Source organism: Ambystoma mexicanum, chromosome 4q, assembly GCF_040938575.1.
Source record: "Ambystoma mexicanum isolate Mex_15411 chromosome 4q, UKY_AmexF1_1, whole genome shotgun sequence".
Classification (NCBI taxonomy): Eukaryota; Metazoa; Chordata; class Amphibia; order Caudata; family Ambystomatidae; genus Ambystoma; species Ambystoma mexicanum.
Window position 1 is genome coordinate 393,555,713 of NC_090928.1, and position 18,251 is coordinate 393,573,963.

At 48.8% G+C, this 18,251-nt stretch overlaps 1 protein-coding gene across 1 annotated transcript in view; it reads left to right on the forward strand.

Annotated features, from left to right (window-relative positions):
• Nucleotides 1–18,251, forward strand: part of MTR (5-methyltetrahydrofolate-homocysteine methyltransferase) — a 1,960,411-nt gene that overhangs the window by 1,439,584 nt on the left and 502,576 nt on the right. The window contains exon 25 of the mRNA XM_069607970.1: nucleotides 13,630–13,711. Within this exon, the coding sequence (XP_069464071.1) occupies nucleotides 13,630–13,711 (82 nt within the window). The remainder of the gene's footprint in view (nucleotides 1–13,629; nucleotides 13,712–18,251) is intronic.

Here is an 18,251-nt window from a genome sequence, read left to right on the forward strand (position 1 = left end):
ACTTGAAGTCCGCATTTAGTATGCATTATTACACAAGAGTATTACTCCCCCCCCCCCCCCCGATTTCATCCCATATTCAGGTCCCCTTCTTCTTCTTCCTTTCCCTGTTGGGCAGGCCAGCTCTCTAGGACCCTCCTAGCCTGCTGGGGTTTGTATGTTAATGCTGGGAAGTCTCGATCAAATTCGAGGACCGGGTTCTAAATGTTCTGGAAGCGGTGAAGACCACCTGTTCTGGCCGCGGTCACCTTCTCCGCGATGAGCTCATCCCACAGCTTAACCCACCACAAGGGCAGGAGTGGGCCCTCCCCCGATTTCCATGTGCGGGCTACCACTATTCTACCCGCAAACAGGCATTGGGACAACAGTTAGCTTTAGGGCCTGTGCATGGATAAATCCCCGGGAACGGGGCGCCCAAGAGAATAGGTTTGGGCTCTAGTGGGAGTGTAATGTGCGTGATTTCTGCAATGACCGCCAGGCATTCCTTCCAGAAGTTCTGGGCCTTGGGACAAGTCCACCACATGTGGAAAAAGGATACTACTTGGCCACATAGTCTCCAGCAAGCTGGGTCCACCGAATTATTCATGTGGTGCAGTCTTAAAGGGGGGTAGTACCAGCGTAGTAAGATTTTGTGGGCGCATTCTCTGTTCGTAACACAGGTGGATGCTGATTGAGTGCGGGTTCAGATGTCCACCCAGGCTTGGTCCTCTATGGGGTGTCCCAGGTTTGCCTCCCATTGTGCCATGGCCTGGGATTTGGAGGTGAGCAAGTCTTTTTGGAGAAGCTTATATAATGCTGAAATCTTATCTCGGAGTGGTAAGCCCTTGAGAGTAAGTTCTATGGGTGTGGGAAGGCGGGTTGCTGCTTGGCGTGTCTGCGGGTGGGAGCACCAGTGCCGCAGTTGGAGGTAAGTAAACCTGAATGTTTCTTGAAGGTGGAAGATTTCTTTACATTGTTCGTAAGAGAGTGGTTGTCCTCCCTCGAAGAGTTGCCCTATAGTCTCCAATCCGCCCGCAATCCAGTTTTTGAAATCTTTGGGAGCTGTTCCCGGAGAAAAGGCAGGATTCAGAAAGACCGGGGATGAGGGGTTGAGTCCCCTTGGGATCTTCTTTTGCTTCAGCGTTTTATCCCATATGGCGACAGTGTGCCTGGTGGTCAGTAATAGCTCCTGCCATGGTTGTCTAGTCGCCGGTGGGATGTGGGGGAGAAAGCGTAGGGGAAGAGCTAGGTGCGATTGTTCCATGTCCACCCATCTGGGGCAATTATTAATTGTTTGCCATGCTTGGGTGCACGCTAGTTGGGCTGCCATCTGGTATTTCTGGAGGTCTGGGACCCCCAGGCCGCCAAGCTTTGCATTCCCCATCATCGAGTCTCTTGGTATTCTGGCTTTTTTCCCCCCTCCAGATGAATTGCAGCATTTTCCTCTATAGGTTTTGAAGTGCAGGGGTCGGGATCATCACTGGGGGGGTGGAACATGTATACAGGAATCTTGGAAGCAGGTTCATTTTACACGCTGTGATCCTGCCCATGAGGGAGATCTCCTGGGACGCCCAGCGTTTCAGGTCGGTCTCCAATTCTTGGAAGAGTGGAGGGAAGTTCATGCGATAGACATCTGTCGGTTTAGCCGGAATCCGGACCCCCAGGTAATTGGTAGCCTTTGTTTTCCATTGGATCGGGCACATTGGAATTAGGTCTTCTCACTCTCTCGATGAAATCCTTATTCCCAGCGCTGCTGATTTATTGAAGTTAATAGTGAAGCCTGTGACCCTTCCTTAGTTCTTTAGTTCGGCCAAGGCGTGTGCCAGGGAGCTGCGGGGGTCAGTGATGGTTAAAAGGACATCGTCCGCATAGAGGGCCAGTTTATGATGTGAGGGGCCTACTTGGAGCACCTTAATTAGGTAGTTCAGCCTAATCCGTAGGGCGAAGGGCTCCATGATCAAGGCAAATAGAAGTGGGGATAGTGGGCATCCCTGTCTCGTTCCGCAGGTCAGCGTGATGGGGGCTGAGAGATTGCCATTGATTCTAAGTAGGGTTTCGGGCGACTTGTAGTTGGCTAGAATCATAGTGCGGAATTCCGGCCCAAATCCAAATGTCTCTAGGATAAGCCTTATAAATGTCCAATCCACCTTATCAAACGCCTTGGTTGCGTCCAGTGCCATGAGCACCATCCCTCTTGCTCCACGTGTGGCTAGATCCACCAGGTTCAGAGCTCTGCGAATATTGTCCGCTGTAGATCGGTTCTTCAAGAAGCCGCATTGGTCGGGCTGAATTATATCTGGGAGGATGTGAGCTAAGTGAGTTGCCAGAATCTTAGAGTAGATATTGGCGTCAATGTTGAGGAGGGCGATGGGTCTATATGAAGCTGGACATCTTGGATCGCCTCCAGGTTTGGGGAGCAGGATGGTGATTGACTCTTGCATGGAGGGGATTTTCACGCCGGTCTCTCTAAAGGAGTTGAACAGATTTGCCAGTGGGGTGAGTAGTTGGTGCTTGAAAATCCTGTAGAACCTGGTTGTGTAGCCATCTGGGCCTGGTGCTCATGATTTAAGCAATTTTATAGCTTCATCTACCTCCTCAGTAGAGATTGGTGCTGCCAGGAGGTCTCGCATGGAGTCCGGGATTCGAGGGAGTGCTGGTTTGCGAAGATATTCCCTTTGTTTGCTCACGTCCCGTGGTGGAGCGGGCATTATCTGTTTCAGATGCTCAGCTGCCAGGCGTTGTTTGTCTTGTTCTCCGTATTGGGTTCCACCATGCGTGTCCCAGAGCCCAATAATCGTGTTTCGTTTTGCTTTGGCTAGTTTGGCCACCAGTAATTTATTTGCTTTATTGTATCTGGCGTAATAGAATTGCTTGGCCTTTGCCATTTGGTGTGCTGTATGTTCGGCGTAGTGGGCCTCAATCTTTTTCTGTGCCGTACGAATGGCTCGTTGGGTTCTCGGGGACCATCCTTTTCTTTATGAGTTTACTCTGCTTTCCGGAGGTCGTCTTCGAGGGCCAGGTGGGTTTGACATCTGGCTTTGTGGAAGGCAACCTGTGCTATCAATTCCCCCCTCACGACCGCTTTCATGGCGCCCCAGGTGTTGGTGGGCGATGTGTCCATTGAGGGATTTTCCATAAAGAAATTCTTGATCGTAGTGGCGATCGAGTCCCTAAGCGGCATTTCGTTGAGAATCGGATCATAGAGTGTCCATCTACGTTGCGCCGGATGGGTGGGGGGCTTCCTGGATTCGGATTTCCAAGGACACTGGGCCATGATCCGACAGAATCCGTGGGCCTATGATGACCTCATTGGTGAATGAGAGAATTTGGGGGGAGACCAAAAGGAGATCAATCCTAGAGAATGTTCTGTGGACGTGGGAGTAGAATGAAAAGTCTTTTTCGGAGGGATACAGAACCCTCCACGCGTCTACCACTTCCAGGGTCCTGAATAGCTGTAGAAGTGCCAAAGCTAAGGTGAAGTCTCCAGATGATGGGGGTTGGGGATTTGTCTATTGTAGGGTCCGGCACTCCGTTAAAGTCGCCGGCAATGTTGACTTGGCCCTCTAGGATGGAGGGGAGAGTAGCGCATAAGGCCTTGTAGAAGGCGGCTTGAGTCGAATTAGGAGCATATATCGAAACAAAGGAGTATAGTTCCCCAAGTAGAAGGCATTTTACAGCAACGAACCGACCCTCCAGGCAAAGCTTTGTGTCGAGAATCTGGGGGTCCACCCCCCTCCCGAAGAGAATGGCAGCGCCCCCTTTTTTGGAGTTTCCAGATGCAACAAATTGTTTCGGGAAGAGGCGGGAACGTAGATGTCCAAAGTCGGCTGGCAATAAATGCGTTTCCTGCAGCATGGCTACCGCGGCCCCTTTGTTTTGGAGTTTTTGCAATATTGACTTGCGTTTGGCTGGGGAGTTTAGACCTCTAACATTCAGTGAGACGAAATTCAGGGTGGAGTGATCTGGGATGCAAGGCGAGGGAGACGCTATGTCTGGTGGGGGTGTGGGGGGACGAGGTTGTCAGCCAGCATCTCGTTGGTACTGCGGATGTGTGTTTCCCTGCCATTGAATGTTTTGCTCCGACCTCCAACAGGGAGGCGGAGATTTAACTGGGGTGGCAGGTTTGTATGTCCAGCACCCCCCCTTGGCCAACATGGCCACGTAACTCTTCATAGCCAACATGGCTAAACTTGTAGGTATCGCCTTCCAAGGACTTAAATGGATAGAACCTCGGAAGTGGGCATAGGCCGTGGGGTGGGGCCCGCCGCCCCGACCGATGGGGCCTTCTTTCGTTTCTTATGGATGATGGGGTTCCTTTGGGTGAGGCTATTTCTTCATTCTGAACCTTGGGACTCTGGACCAGGAGTTTGCTTTAGTGATGGGCGATTTCAGGAGATTTGAGTCAGAGCCCTTCTCAGAATTCATGGGTGACCGCGCTTCAGAGAGAGTCGGGTTCATGATCTTTCGGCGTCTTCCAGGTGGCTGATTCTTCTTTGGGTGCCTTTGTAGGAGAATTGTAGGGCCGTGGGGAAGAGCCAACGATAACAAATTTGTTGGTCTTGTAGAAAGACAGCCAGGGGTCGAAGAGCTCGTCTTTTCTGGAGAATGAGGACGGATAAATCTTGGTAAATTAATTTGGATGGGGCTGCTCTGAAAAGTTATTTCATCACGAGAGCGACTGATTGCAGAGATGGCTTCCTTTGTTGTGAAGAAGTGCACTCTGGTAATGACGTCCGGTGGAGAGTCCGATTCCACTCCCCGGCGAGGGCGCATCCTGTGAGTGCGGTCCAGGAGGAGTTGTGACTTATCGAAATCCACTAGGAGAGCTTGGAATAGGTCCCCCACGTATTCCGCCAGGTTTCTATCTGGAACTGAGGTCGGGACCCCTCGGATGCGCAGGTTGTTGCGTCGGGCCCTGTTTTCTAGATGATCTTGCTTAAATTCTAATATTTCACATTTATCCTGGAGGAGTTTGATTGAGCGCTGAACCTCTGCCAGGGTAGACGCTTGGTCCTGTGTTTGATCTTCGACTTCTCCTAGCCTCTGTTCGGCGTCCGTTACCCTCTGATCGGTGTTTTCCAGTTTGGTAGACTGTTCCAGCATGCATGATCTGAATTCTGATTTAATGTCCGCCATGAAAGCCTTAATATCGTTTTTCGTAGCGAGGGTACCCTTGTCTTCCAGGGCTTCTAGAGGGATGGAACCAGGGGGTTCTTGGTTTTTAGATATATCCGTCGACATCAGCATTGTTGCAATGCCTGCGTTTTTGCTGGATTTGGCTGTTTGGACATCTCGTTCCCCTAGGCGAAACAGGGCTTCTGTGTACCCCGGCGTTGAGGGGGAGATTACTGCGGTGTTGGGGGCCAGAGAGTCACAGTGGGTAGATAGGGGGTTGCAGAGGGTGGGCCGGGGCGCCCCAGGAGGATGGAAGATCTTTTTGTGTGTCAGGTAGGAAAGGGGGGTAGCTTGTGTCCGGCCACCCCCTCTTGGTTGCTGGTGGGAGCTCACCAGGCCTGCTCAGGACCCGCTGTGTAGCTCATAGCCCGTTTCCAGAGCAGTAGCTTGTCTCACCCGGAGCCTGGCAAGCTGATCGAAGCTGTAGTAGGGGGAGACCGGGAGAACCAGCCCCCCACCGTGCCCGGGCGTATGTGGGGGCTCCGGCGGCGCGGCAGGGGCCCCCCTGCTGCTGGTGGCCCCTTCTGTTGGTGGGGGTGGTTGCTATAGGTCACTGGGGATGGTGGCTGCCGCTGCTTGTGGTGGTTCAGTGTGGGAAGGCACTGGAGCAGCGCCGCCTATGCCCTCCTCCCCCAGCTTACCTCCTCTCCAGGCAGGGGCTTCTTCAAATGTTATCGGCGCGGCAAGCCTGTTTTGGAGCAGAATCCTCCCGGCCATTCCCCGGCCGTCTGGGGTGCGGGTAGAGCCGTAGGCAGGGCCGCCGGGACGTCCGCAGAAGGCTCCCTCTCTCCGGCTACCAGCGCACCCCGCAACTGGAGCCGGGGGGGGCCCACGCACCTCGGCCAGGCCGCAGGGGCCGCGTCGGGCTGTTGTGTCGTGGCCTGAGTGTTGCCCACAAAGACAGGATGGGGGGTAACCCCCGGCGAAGAGTATTATATGCGGGGGCCGCCGTGCTGGGGGGGACCGCAGAGGTGATCTTCTGGGAATAAGGTGCGGGCGGGGGGATTAAGGCTTCATATCTCTGTGGCTGGTCCTCGGAAGACTCCCGCAGCGCAGCCACCAGTGCAGCAGACTCTCACCAAGCCTCGGTCATGTTTCGGTTCGTCATGCTAGCCTAATATTGGCCCCAATTCGTCACGGCAGCGGGCATCCCACGGAGGCCGTCAAAGGAGTGACCACATCGTCGGCGCTCCAGGCCACGCTCCCCAGTGGATGACTGTTTTGCCTGTATGGCCACTTGAAGATTTCCTGCGTTACTTGGAACTTTGACAGCTCTGGGTGTTGAGCAGCACTATTCCGGGGTAACCCCTCTTCGGGGCGATGCACAGCAACTTGGCAACCAGCGATCAGGAACACTATTCCGGACCCTGGACAACTCAGATGGACTTCTTGGGCTCAAGATGTCCAGGCACTCCTTCTGGACCCACGAAAGAACCTCTTCAGGATGGCAGGCGCACATGACTGGCCTCCAGGACACTTTGTGTAAAGAGGTGCACGATGTCCCCTCGTAGCTACAGGAAGAGGTTGCCTGTCCAGGTCCTTTCTGGTTCATTCTTCAAATCAACAAAGCAGCTTTTGGGTTTGCTGAAGAGTTGCAGCAGCAGACGACTTCCTCCAGCTCGATTCAGGATACAAGCTTCTTGGGACTTCAGCCTCTGCTTCGGTTTCCGCTTTAAGCTTCTGACACTGGGGTAAGTGAGGGGTCCCTAGTTATACACAAATGTTCCCCATTCACTCAGGCTGAGCCAGGCACAGAAATCACAGAAAGTGCATTCTTGCAGCTACTAATCATGCTCACAGCCATTCAGGCCATTCACCCAAAACCAGACACTCGTAACACAGCCTTTCAGAGCATTCACTGCATTCACTCAGTTTCAGTCAGGGCGTGCCCAGGCAGGATTCCATGCATTGTGACACATAACCAAAACCAGACACCTACAACACAAAATGTAATTTCACTTCTCTCTCCATTCAGGCAGGTCCCACCCCTGGGTTGTACCCACAACAGAAATCCTTGGGAAGACTCCTACTAGTCTAGATGGGGCAGCCCCAGTTCCATACATGGTACTCCCACCCAACATCCAGTTAGGGGAAGGGAACAGAGAACGGGTTTCTCAGGGCTTTGAATTACAAGGCAGAAAGGCAAAGGAAACAGAGACCACCAGTGGCAATCTTGCCTTTGTCCAGGAATCCATTGATTCCTATGGTAGGTCCTGGGTGTCCCAAAAAGGGAGGACACCTAGAGCCACTGTCAAGTTAGCATGTAGCTGTCACCAGCCCATATCCTGCTCTGTGGGAAACACACACATGTGCCCAAAAGCACACACTAGGGGTACACAGTTATAACGGCCCTAACTGTATCCCAGGGGTCTTTGCCCACCAAGAACAAAAATGAAGAGCTGCACTGCCAGTGTTCCTAACTGGACTCGGGTGCAGTAAATAGGCAGAAAACAGTGTACGGAGGTAGTGGGACAAGGACAAGGAGGCCTTGTCCCTCCAAGGCATTTCCAGCATCAGAGTCCAGAAGTTCTGGAACAGATCTTCTCCCTTTAGGGGATTCAAGTGGACCTCTTTGCTTCCAGTGCCAACAGGAAGTGCGAGTTCTGCTCCAGGGAATTTACTTATCAGGGAACTCTGAGGAACGCACTGACTGTGAAGTGGACTTTTGATCTCCTTTGTGTGTTCCTGCCGATCTACGTCATTCTGCTTGTTCTCAGGAGATTGTGCCTGTTCGGAACCACAATGATCCTGATCGCCCTTGACTGGGCCCAGAGAACGTGGCATCTGGAGTGCTGGACATGTCTATCTGCCCTCCATGGTGCCTCCCTAGGAGAGCTGACTTGTTCTCCCAATCGGAGGTGCGGGTCCTCCACCCGAACCTCAGCAGTCTGAACCTTTGTGCTCGACTACTGAGGCTGAGATACAAGGAGTGGGACTTGTCGGATGACGTCCTCAATGTGCTCCTTTCAGCTCAGAGGCCCAATACGTGATCTATTTATGCCTGCAGGTGGTGTAAATCTTAGATTTGGTACCGGCATAGGTACCTGGATCCTTTATCCGGTCCTCTTTCCCATGTGTTGGATTTGCTGCTATCTTTGGAACAGGTGGGCCTGCAGATTGGCCCTGCAAAATGGTTAGCTCGCCCCTATTTCGGTATTCAAGAAGACTCTGGAACAAGTCTCATTTTTCACAATCTTCAGTGTTCGGCAGTTTTTGTGGGGTTTGTGTGACCAGTTTGTGGTTCCGGCGTAGGATTTGATTTTTTTTAAATGTATTATTAAGAAACCTTTACACTTATGTAGATTAAAACAAATAAATAAAAATAAAAAAATGAAATACAGCCAAATGTACACAAAATGTCATCAACCTGTTCAAAATTTGAAATGCAGTTAGCCAGGTATCTTCGAAATGAATTTAATCATTAGGCATATGATTAATCCCATATTTCCCTCCAAGCTGCTTCCCCCTCGGTCATTCTTCACTTCAAACCTTGGAGAATTTTTTCAATGAGCGTTGTCAAAGCTATTATTAAAGCTTGAATAGACTTGAGCATTAGCCTTACCCATAGGTTTTTAGTCAAGACTAGGGGCGTTGAATGTAAGAAGCCCCCCAAATGACTAATTCTATGGATCAAAAAGAAGGGGCACTCTAATACCAGATGGGGCAATGACTTGAGTAAGACTAAACCATACATCTGGCACCCACGCATATCTCTGGGTATCTCCAGGTACAGCCCCTTAGCTTTCAAAGTAGGTATGGCGTTCAGGTGAAATTTAAGGTAGAGATCAGTGTTTTTTGGAGGGGAACTTCTGCAAGTAGGATCTCAACTTGAGTTATGGTATAAACAAATGGTGGTTATCTTTGAACAATACCCATCTGTTTAGGTCATCGTGGTCATTGATTTTGTCCCAAACAATGATCTTCCTCGTTTTTACATAATTGCTGTCTGAGGAAACAAGTGAGTCCAGGCTGGCAAAGTTCATGCATCTCCTGTGAAACCTAAGCAAGAATGAAGAGTGGGCCAATCTGCCCTTCAGCAGATCTTTCATACAAGAGCAAAGGGAGTTGTCATCAGCTGCCATAATTTTTTAGTGCAAGGACAAGTATCTTTTTATGTATTGGGTCCACCAAGACTTGACTCCCAGTTCCAACCTAATGGCACTTATAGGTTTAGACTTTGGGAGGGATAAACAGTCTTTCAAACGTTCCCTTCCAGTCTGTCAAAAAAGGTTCTGTCGAGGAAAGGCATCAATTCACAACCGTACAGTGAGATGGCAGTGATCTTTTTGTTTATATAATTCAATCAGAGGGAGCAAAGAGAATGCACAGTTTACTCCGGAGGACCTTCATAAGAGTGATAGCAGACCCAAATTTGGTTGTCATTCTATCTCTTTGCAGCTGCAGTTTTCTTGATGAGATCACCTACCCTAGATAGATTACGGTGGGAACTTGCATGATTTTGGACTGGTTTAGGTTCCAGGAGTAAGATTTGGGCTTACGCTTTGTTGAATGTGCCAGGACAAAAGACTTCCTGGGGTTACATTTTAGATGGTTCCTCTCCATGTAACCATATACCACGTCTAAAAGTCTTCATAGGCCAGCTGGAGTATAATCTATTAATAAGAGATCATCCGCGTAAGCTATAACATTTACCCTAAGCTCACCCCATTTGGGCGCGTATCCTACCCATGACAGGGACTCCTTCCATAAGTCTGCCAGGAAGAGATTAAAAGGAATGGGGGCGAGCACGGAACCTTGTTGGACCCCTCTGGTAACAGTAATGGGACTAGATGGATCTCCCTGCATGTTTAGTCTTACACTTAACGAGTTGTTACTATAGAGTAACTGAATCATTCACAGAAGTCCATGGCAACTACCCCACTTCTCCAGCTTTTCCCAAAGAATGGCTATATCTATTATATTGAAAGCTACGGTTAGATCGAATACCGTGACATATATGGATTTGCCAACAATTCCACCAGTTTCCTGAACCCTGTTTTCAAGGGGCTTAGCAGATTCTTGCTCTTGGCCCACTTTGTAAGATCTTTCAAGATTATTTTAGCAAATACCTTTGCAGAGGAATCAATTAGCGCTATTGGACGGTAATTGGCTGGTCTGATCTCGTCCCAGATTTGAAAATTGGGACTATAATGCCTTTATTCGATGAGGCAGGATAATTTGCACCAGCTGCAATGTGGGAAAATAGTCTGAACAGGATGTCGCCCCACAAAGGGGCGTTGATTTTGAAGAATTGGTTCAAGATTTAGTTTTGAATTTAGTTGTAATGTTATATTATGGGTGCTCTGTTTGAGCCCCTTCCTTCCTGTTCTATTAGATTGCTCACCCTTAAGGTAAATTTCCTTGTTATCACTTCCGCGAGACGGGTGAGTGAGCTCCGGCATTGCCTGTTTTTCCACCTATGTGGTGTTTTCCAAAGAGAGGGTGACATTAAGAATGAGACCCTCCTTTCTACTGAAGGTGATCTTGGATTTCCATCTCTTTCAGAAGATCCTTCTTCCTGCATTATTTCCTCCACGTCACCTTTCCAATGCGGAGGAACGATTCCTATGGCTGGATCCTGTATGGGCCCTTAAATTCTATATGTCTCGTACTAGAGAGGCTAGGAAAGTTTCAAGTTTCATTGGTTATGCTGGTGCTCGTGCTTGCATGGCTGTGAGCAAACAACCCTATCAGGTGGTAAATTTTCTGCATCTCAGAATGCTAAGCTTTCTCTGGTAAGGGTGTGCCTGTGGGTCTCGGGGGTCATTCTACCAGGGGCGTGGCTACCACCTCTGCCAGGCAGAGGTGAGTACATTCCTGGATCTTGGCCAGGCAGGCAAAGTGGGAGTCATTGCATGCATTTTCTAAGCATTTGTCGTGAAGCGAGCGAACCCATCCCACCCCCTTGGACACTTTAGGGCGAGGTAAGAACTATAATAGACAGTCTATTATAGTTCTCCCGTTGGAAGAACTATAATAGACATAGTGCGCGCATATAAGCAGATGCCATTTTGCAGATCTTAAGTAACCATAGTCTAAGCATAGGGCATGCACGGCCTTGCAATATTTAGTGCGTTTGACACAGGCTGCAAGAGTGAAGGGGAAATCTGAATAGGCCCAAGCGCTGATGGAGGCCCCCGCTGCCAACCTCCACAGAAACCTTTCTTTGTTCTAAAGTTGTTTCCAGTATGTTTGTTCGAGAAAGAATTGCCCTACAAGGCCACAAGACAGTACTGGGCGCCTTGGTGTACTCTTTATCAAAAACAGGCTAGAACAGGCCTCTGACCTCCACCCAGCCAACTACGAGTTATAGCCCCTACAACTGCGCTAGTCCCCAGACCCCTGAATTCCAAGATACTAGTTGACCCCAAATCACTGACCATTAACCCATCAACCGCAAAAGATCTAAGAGCATGGTTGTCCCACCTTTATGTCATAATGACATGATTTGTAATCCAAGGTACAGAGAGGGATATCTTCTAGTTCAAAAGCGAGGGTGGAAGCCTTGAAAGCCGAGAGACGCGATCGAGATGAGTTAAGTATGTGTGGGTATGTGTGGGTTAGTGTGCCCTCGAGACTCCCCATGTGCCAGTCTGAGCATGCCATGTTCACTGTATAATGATAAAGTAGCACTATTCACAAATGTAGCTAATTGCTTCTTTGACCTTGGTTCCCTGGAGACGATGAGCCCAGCAGACACCACGTGATGGAAAACGGACGGACTGGGCTGGGACCAATGACCTGGCATCCCCTATGGAGTAGGCCAACCATGTATAGGGGTGACACCAACCAGCCAGCCATGCGGGTTTCCACTGTATACAATGACGTGCTCTATGATGCTGTCTCTCCTTTTAAGCTTCTGCTTGTACCCATTTTCGGCAGAACGTTCCATGGCAGCAGAGTTATTTGCTGATGCACCTATTTTTGTAGAAATACATCTTGTTCTACTTGCGAGAGTTTCTTGGGCCTTTTTCCCTAGAGGGTTGTGTTTTTTCTGGTGTGAGTGTTTAGGCGCGTGCCTTCACATTACTGCTCTAATTCCATTGCAGGCCAGGATGCCTGTCGTGGTAGGGCAGTCCTCTTAGAGTTTTCTGGTTTATGTGCTGGTCTTGCTTTCTCCCTCCTTCAGATTTGCCCACTGAATTTGAGTCCATCGTAGATGAGGTATGCATGGGAGGAAAGAATGCATTAGAAGAACAAATTACTTGCCTCTCAGTAATGTTATTTTTGATGGATGTTCCTCGCACGGATTCCTCATCGCCATCCCGGCCCCTCTTTGCGGGAAGCTAGTACAACATCGATTCTACAGTCCCTCAGCTTCCGAGTGCTAGGGGAAAAGGTCCTCTCCTTTGTGAGGCGAAGCCGACGTGGAACTGCGCTCGGCCCCATGGTGGCTGAAAAGTTTCCAAAGAACACGGTATAGGGATATCATAGAGGAGGAATGCATCAGAAATAAAATTACTGAGGGGTAAATAATGTATTCTTCAGCTTCAGATTTCAGCACAATTTCTTGGTGAGGCTGTAGCCGGAAACAATTACTAAAAGCACTGGAGAAATCTGTATGAAAGGATAACTGTATGCTGTAGGATTGCTGTAGGAAAGAGAAGAAATGTTCTGGTTTTTAACTTGAAACTGCCATATATGAGTGTATAATTCATAAATGAAATAAAGTATTCTAAAATATATATAAATATGGAACACTGGAAATGTTGAAATTTGTTTTGACTATATGAAATATATGTACGTTTGATTTGTTTATAATAAAATTAACTATTGATGTATGTACAAAACAGTGAATTTTAATAAGAATTACATTTTGAATTGAGGGAAGGTTTAACCCATAGTAGAGGGGAATTGGGATCTGCATTAGATTTATTTGGACACATCTAAACACGTCATGCAAGTAGCCACAAAGGATACCAAAAAGAAAATACAGTGTCTGTAACACACTTCACAGAAGGTGATGTGTGCATAGAAAAACAAACAGCGAATTTTACTATGGAGAACTGTTCTCCCGCACTGATAGCCATGGGGACTAAGCAGTGCCCCTAAAATAGATGAGCTTAGCAAGGTAACTAGAGCAAAAAGGCTTCCCTTACCTCCAAATGTCAGGAAAGGTTCAAAACAATTGCAAAAAGTAGGTGTCCCATGTATGTCTAAGGAGAGAAAGCAGCAAAACAGATCTTCCCTAACAGTAATGTAAGGCATTCTGCTATGACATTAAGGCTCTCCACACCAAAATTGAACCCCTGAAGAAAGTGTGTCAAACAGCCAAGTAGCTTGCTTTGTGATACAGATTTATATTTTTTAAGGGAAATGAATATGAAAGAATGTCAATTGTAAATGGTTTCTAGGAGTTTTGAATGCGAGACCCATGATCAGTGTTACTATTATTGTTTGGCTAATTTGACATACATTTGAAAACTTCTATTAAATGGCAAACACATTTTACTATTTCTTTTGTTTTCTTCTTTATAGAACCCACACTGCAGTTAAAATTGCACCGCGATACAGCTCACCAGTGATACATGTGTTGGATGCATCCAAGAGCGTGGTGGTTGTGAGTTAAACATTCTGAATGTATTCATCTTTTGAAATCTGCTCATTATCCAGCAACTTAGATTCATTTTAATGAAATTGTGTGCAAGTTGTAAAAGAAAAATATATTGTGGTCTGAGAGAGACTAAACGTTTGACAGAGCAGTAGGCCTGTCTCATCTAGAGTTGGAAGCCAATCTTTTTCTGATATAATTGAGTTGGAAAATCCTGAAATTGTGAGAAAAACCCCTTTCCTCAAATTGTTAAATATTTGTTGGGATTGCAACTTCCACATATTTGATCACTGATGCCCTCCAGCCAATTCTGGAGTAACTGTATGTTAGTTTGATGTGGGAAACTAGTGCCTTCTAGTGGCCAATTCCAGTAATTCTCCTTGGTAAACCGAACTGCTCTGTCGTCGGTGCAGAAACAGACTCAACCTCTGCAATCACTGAACACCCTGTGGGATGCTAAACACCCACCCGTGCCCTTTGCACCGCTGGCTTCACCCTGCAGGGGGAGGCCGGGCTGGCTTTGCAGCAGGGGGCGTGGCCAAACACTTCTCTGTGCCCTTCGTCCCTCAGCAGTTTGGAGGAATCTTCGGATAAATTATGTGATTGCATCTGCCGTCCTCTTAGTGAGCGCTTCTTCCTCCTTCCTTGTGGGGGTGGAGACGGGGGTGGCCTCTACTGTGCTGTAACGGACATAGATGCTATAGTCAGGTGGGCCTCAGGAACCACAAGATGGCCGAGTGTAAAGTTGTTAACGAACATGTGCCTCTCCATGATGGTGGGACATGCATGCATGCTAGTTGGCCACACACCCAAAAGATGTCCATAACTGCTGCTGTGCCCTTGCTGATGTCAGGGATGACTGTCTTGCTACCCTTGCTGTTTGTTCCCACTGGAACAGTTCCATGTCCTCAAACAGAATTCATATTCGTCTGCTGCTTGCCCTTTCACTGGAACTTCTTTTGCTTCAATCCATGTTAACTTGGAGACATATGTGGCCAATGTAGTGAAACAGTTCTTGTTGATATTCCACATAACTTCTTCACCAAACACTGCCAACACCACTGCCGCGCAGCTCGCTACCTCCTCCCAACTGTTTGACACGAACAACACACCGTCCATTTTTAGCTGTGGTTGTGTCTTGTATAGTGGGTCTTTGTCATCTTTTGTACCATTTTCTTCTTCTTTGTCCATCAGGGCAACTCGTACTCCGTGCCCGCCTTTCAGAGATGGCATCTCCTGAGGTACTAACATTTTGGGTGCCCATGACACATTGGGGGATGAGAGAGCAAACGTAGCAGCTTCCATTTGAGCTCTGCAACCCCACTGAGTGCATGTGACTGTACCATAGATTACATGGGCTACCCTTCCTGATATGCTAGGGCGTGGACTATCCACATGCACAGACTTGGAGACCTGTCATAATTTGTTTAGACAGATGTACATACATTAAAAGAATATACATATTTTAATCGTATATTCAAAAAAATCGTAAACATACTAAAAAACATAAAAACACGAGAAAGACTTTAACAAAAATAAACCCAGCCGGAATCAAAATAAAATGTTTTTGGAAAAGCGGGTTTATATTTGAGGCTACTATAATAGCCTGGAACAATACCATGTAAATGTTAAGCGAGCAAAACAAGGCTCCAAGAGGCACAGACAAAAAGGGATAAGAATTAATCCTTTCCAGTACTCCATGTAAGATGGATGTACTGGGTCTGCAGGTTAAAGTGACTATATAAAGTTAATGGCAACTTTACCTGTTTCTGGGGGACAGTAGTCAGCCCCAGAAAAATGGAGCCAGTGGGAAGTCTCAAAGACAACCCTGTGCCACTGCACTGAAGGTGCTGTGTTACACACACAAAAAGTGGTGCACATGGAGTAGGTGAGGCTCCAGTGCCCAAGATCACACAGACAGTGAAAATACACACAGCAAAACACATGTAAGAGTGGGAAAACGGCTCACACCCTTAGCAGGTGAAAAAAGTGAATCCTTGAAATCCAGCAAAGCTGCTGGGGGACTCTTTAGGTACGGGAAATCAGCCATTTATGAGAATTCTTCCTAACAATGGTTACCCCAGCGCTTATTGCAGAGACACTGTGCGAAGGAGATTGGAAGTGCTCCCTGGATCTGAAGGACACTTATCTACATGTCCCGACTTGGCAGCCCCATCAATCCTTCTTGAGGCTTCCACTTCCAATAAAAGGTTTTACCATTTCACCTCAATTTAGCCCCCAGGGTCTTAACCAGGCTTATGAATGCAGTGGCAGCCCTCCTCAGGGCTCAGGGGCACCATATCTATCTGTTTCTAGATGACTGGCTTGTCAGGGCGAGCTCCCTGGAGCTCCCTGGAGGCGGTCAAGCACACCTCCTCCGCCCTCATCAATACGCTACACGAATTGGGATTGACCATCAATCTCAAGAAGTCACAGCTGGGGCCGACAAAGAATCTACTGTTCCTGGGCCTCATGGGGTATACGAACTCTGAAAGTCTTTCCCTCGGAGGACAAGATAATAGCCAAAAAGAGGGCCACAAGTCATTTTATCAACAGAGCGGAGACATCAGCGTGGTGGTACAGCACCTCCTGGGTATCATGGCGGTGTGTATTCTGGCAGTACCTTACAAGACTGAAAATTAGGAGATTACAGCTGCACTTTGCAACCTCATGGAGTCAGGAGCATGGTTCCCAAGCGGAACTTTTCAGCATTCCTCATTTTCTCCACCAGGACCTTGTCTGGTGGAGCATGGACTGCAACTTGAGGATAGGCAAGCCCTTCAGCGAACCAGCACCACAGGTTACCATCACCACAGACTCATCTTTGGAGGACTGGGGAGCTATCCTGACAACCAGTGTCCACATAGTTTGGTCCCGTCAGGAGCAAGAGGCCCATATCAACTGGCTAGAACTGAAGGCCATCTGGCTCGCTCTCAAGGCTTCCTGCCTCTAGTCAGTGACAAGACGATCCTTATCCAAACAGACAATTCAACCAGCATGTATTACATCAACAAGCAGGGTGGCACCAAGTCTCCTCCTCTATGCCCCCTAGTGGTTAGCATCTCGGAATGGGCCCTGGCGAACAACATACACTTGACCGCGATCCACCTCCTGGGGGAGTCGAACCTGGAGGGGGACAGGCTCAGCAGGTTGGGGGTGAGGATCTTAAACAGATGGGGTCATCCATAGGTGGACCTCTTTGCCACCTGGTGCAACAAGAAGTGCCCCCAGGTCGCATCCTGGCAGGGACCGGGTCCAGGCTCACTGGCCGATGCGTTACAGATACAGTGGAGCAGCATGAACGCCTATGCCTTCCCTCCCTCTTCCCTGGTACACAGGGTGATCTGCAAGATAAGGGAGTCCCGGCATCTCAGTATCATTCTGGTAGTTCCCTGGTGGCCGGCGAGGCCATGGTTCTCAGAGCTGCTGAAGCTCTCAGACCAACCTCTGTTGCACCTTTGGGCCCAGCTCATCTATTGTCGCAGCAGGGGGGCATTTTCATCCACCCCTCCACGCAGTAGTTAGCCCGTGCAGAGTGGGTCCTTAACACCTGATGTCTAGCAGGCTAAACTGGACATCATACAGTGGGCTAGGAGCGCTGCTACTCGGAGCCAGTGCAAAAGCAAGTGGACTAGGTTTTGCCACTGGGTGGAGTCTAAGGAGGTGGATCCTCTTATTTGCACATTGGATGATGTGCTATCCTTTTCAGCATACCTTGCTCACTCGGGGTTGCAAATACACATGCCACACCTATCCGGCGGCCATAGGAGCCTACCCGAATTCACAGGAGGAAGTCTTTTCATCCCCCAAACCAGAGGTTAAAAGACATTCGGCGGGCCTCACCAGGCTCTACCCACCTATCAAGAAGCCACACCCTGTGTAGGACCTCAGCATAGTGTTGGGCGCCTTGGCGCATAAACCCGTTGAGCTAATGGCATCCGCGGACATTAGGCTAGTCCTTATTAAGACAGCCCTCTTGGTGGGTCTTACGTCAGCACACTGTGTCAACGAAATTTAAGCTCTGATGGCTTCTGAGCCATACACTACCTTTCATAGGGACAAGGTGGTCCTCAGAACGCATCCTGCGTTCTTGCCTAAAGTAGTCTCTGCATTCCACCTGAATGAGGAGATAGTACTACCGACTTTCTCCGCAGACCCCAAGGATGATGCTCAGACGGTACTGCACTTTCAAGATGTTAAGCGCACACTAAGGTTCTACCCAGACAGAACGTGGAGCTTCCGCAAATAGGAGGCTCTATTTGTCACGTTTGGTGGGTTGAAGCCAGGATATCAGGCTTCTAAGGCCTCCATAGCAAGGTGGATGGTTTCGGCCTTTAAGGAGGCCTATGAGGGGCGACACAAACCACTTCTGGCAAATATGCATGCCCACGCTGTCGGAGCAAAGGCCACAGCTGTTGCGTTCCAGAGGCACTCCCTCGGCTTTCTGCAAGCACTACTGTTTGGATGCCGGCTCCAGGTCAGAGGCGGCATTCGGGCAGGCAGTATTAAGGAACTTGTTTTCTTAAGGAGTGTCTCCTCTCCACCCTGG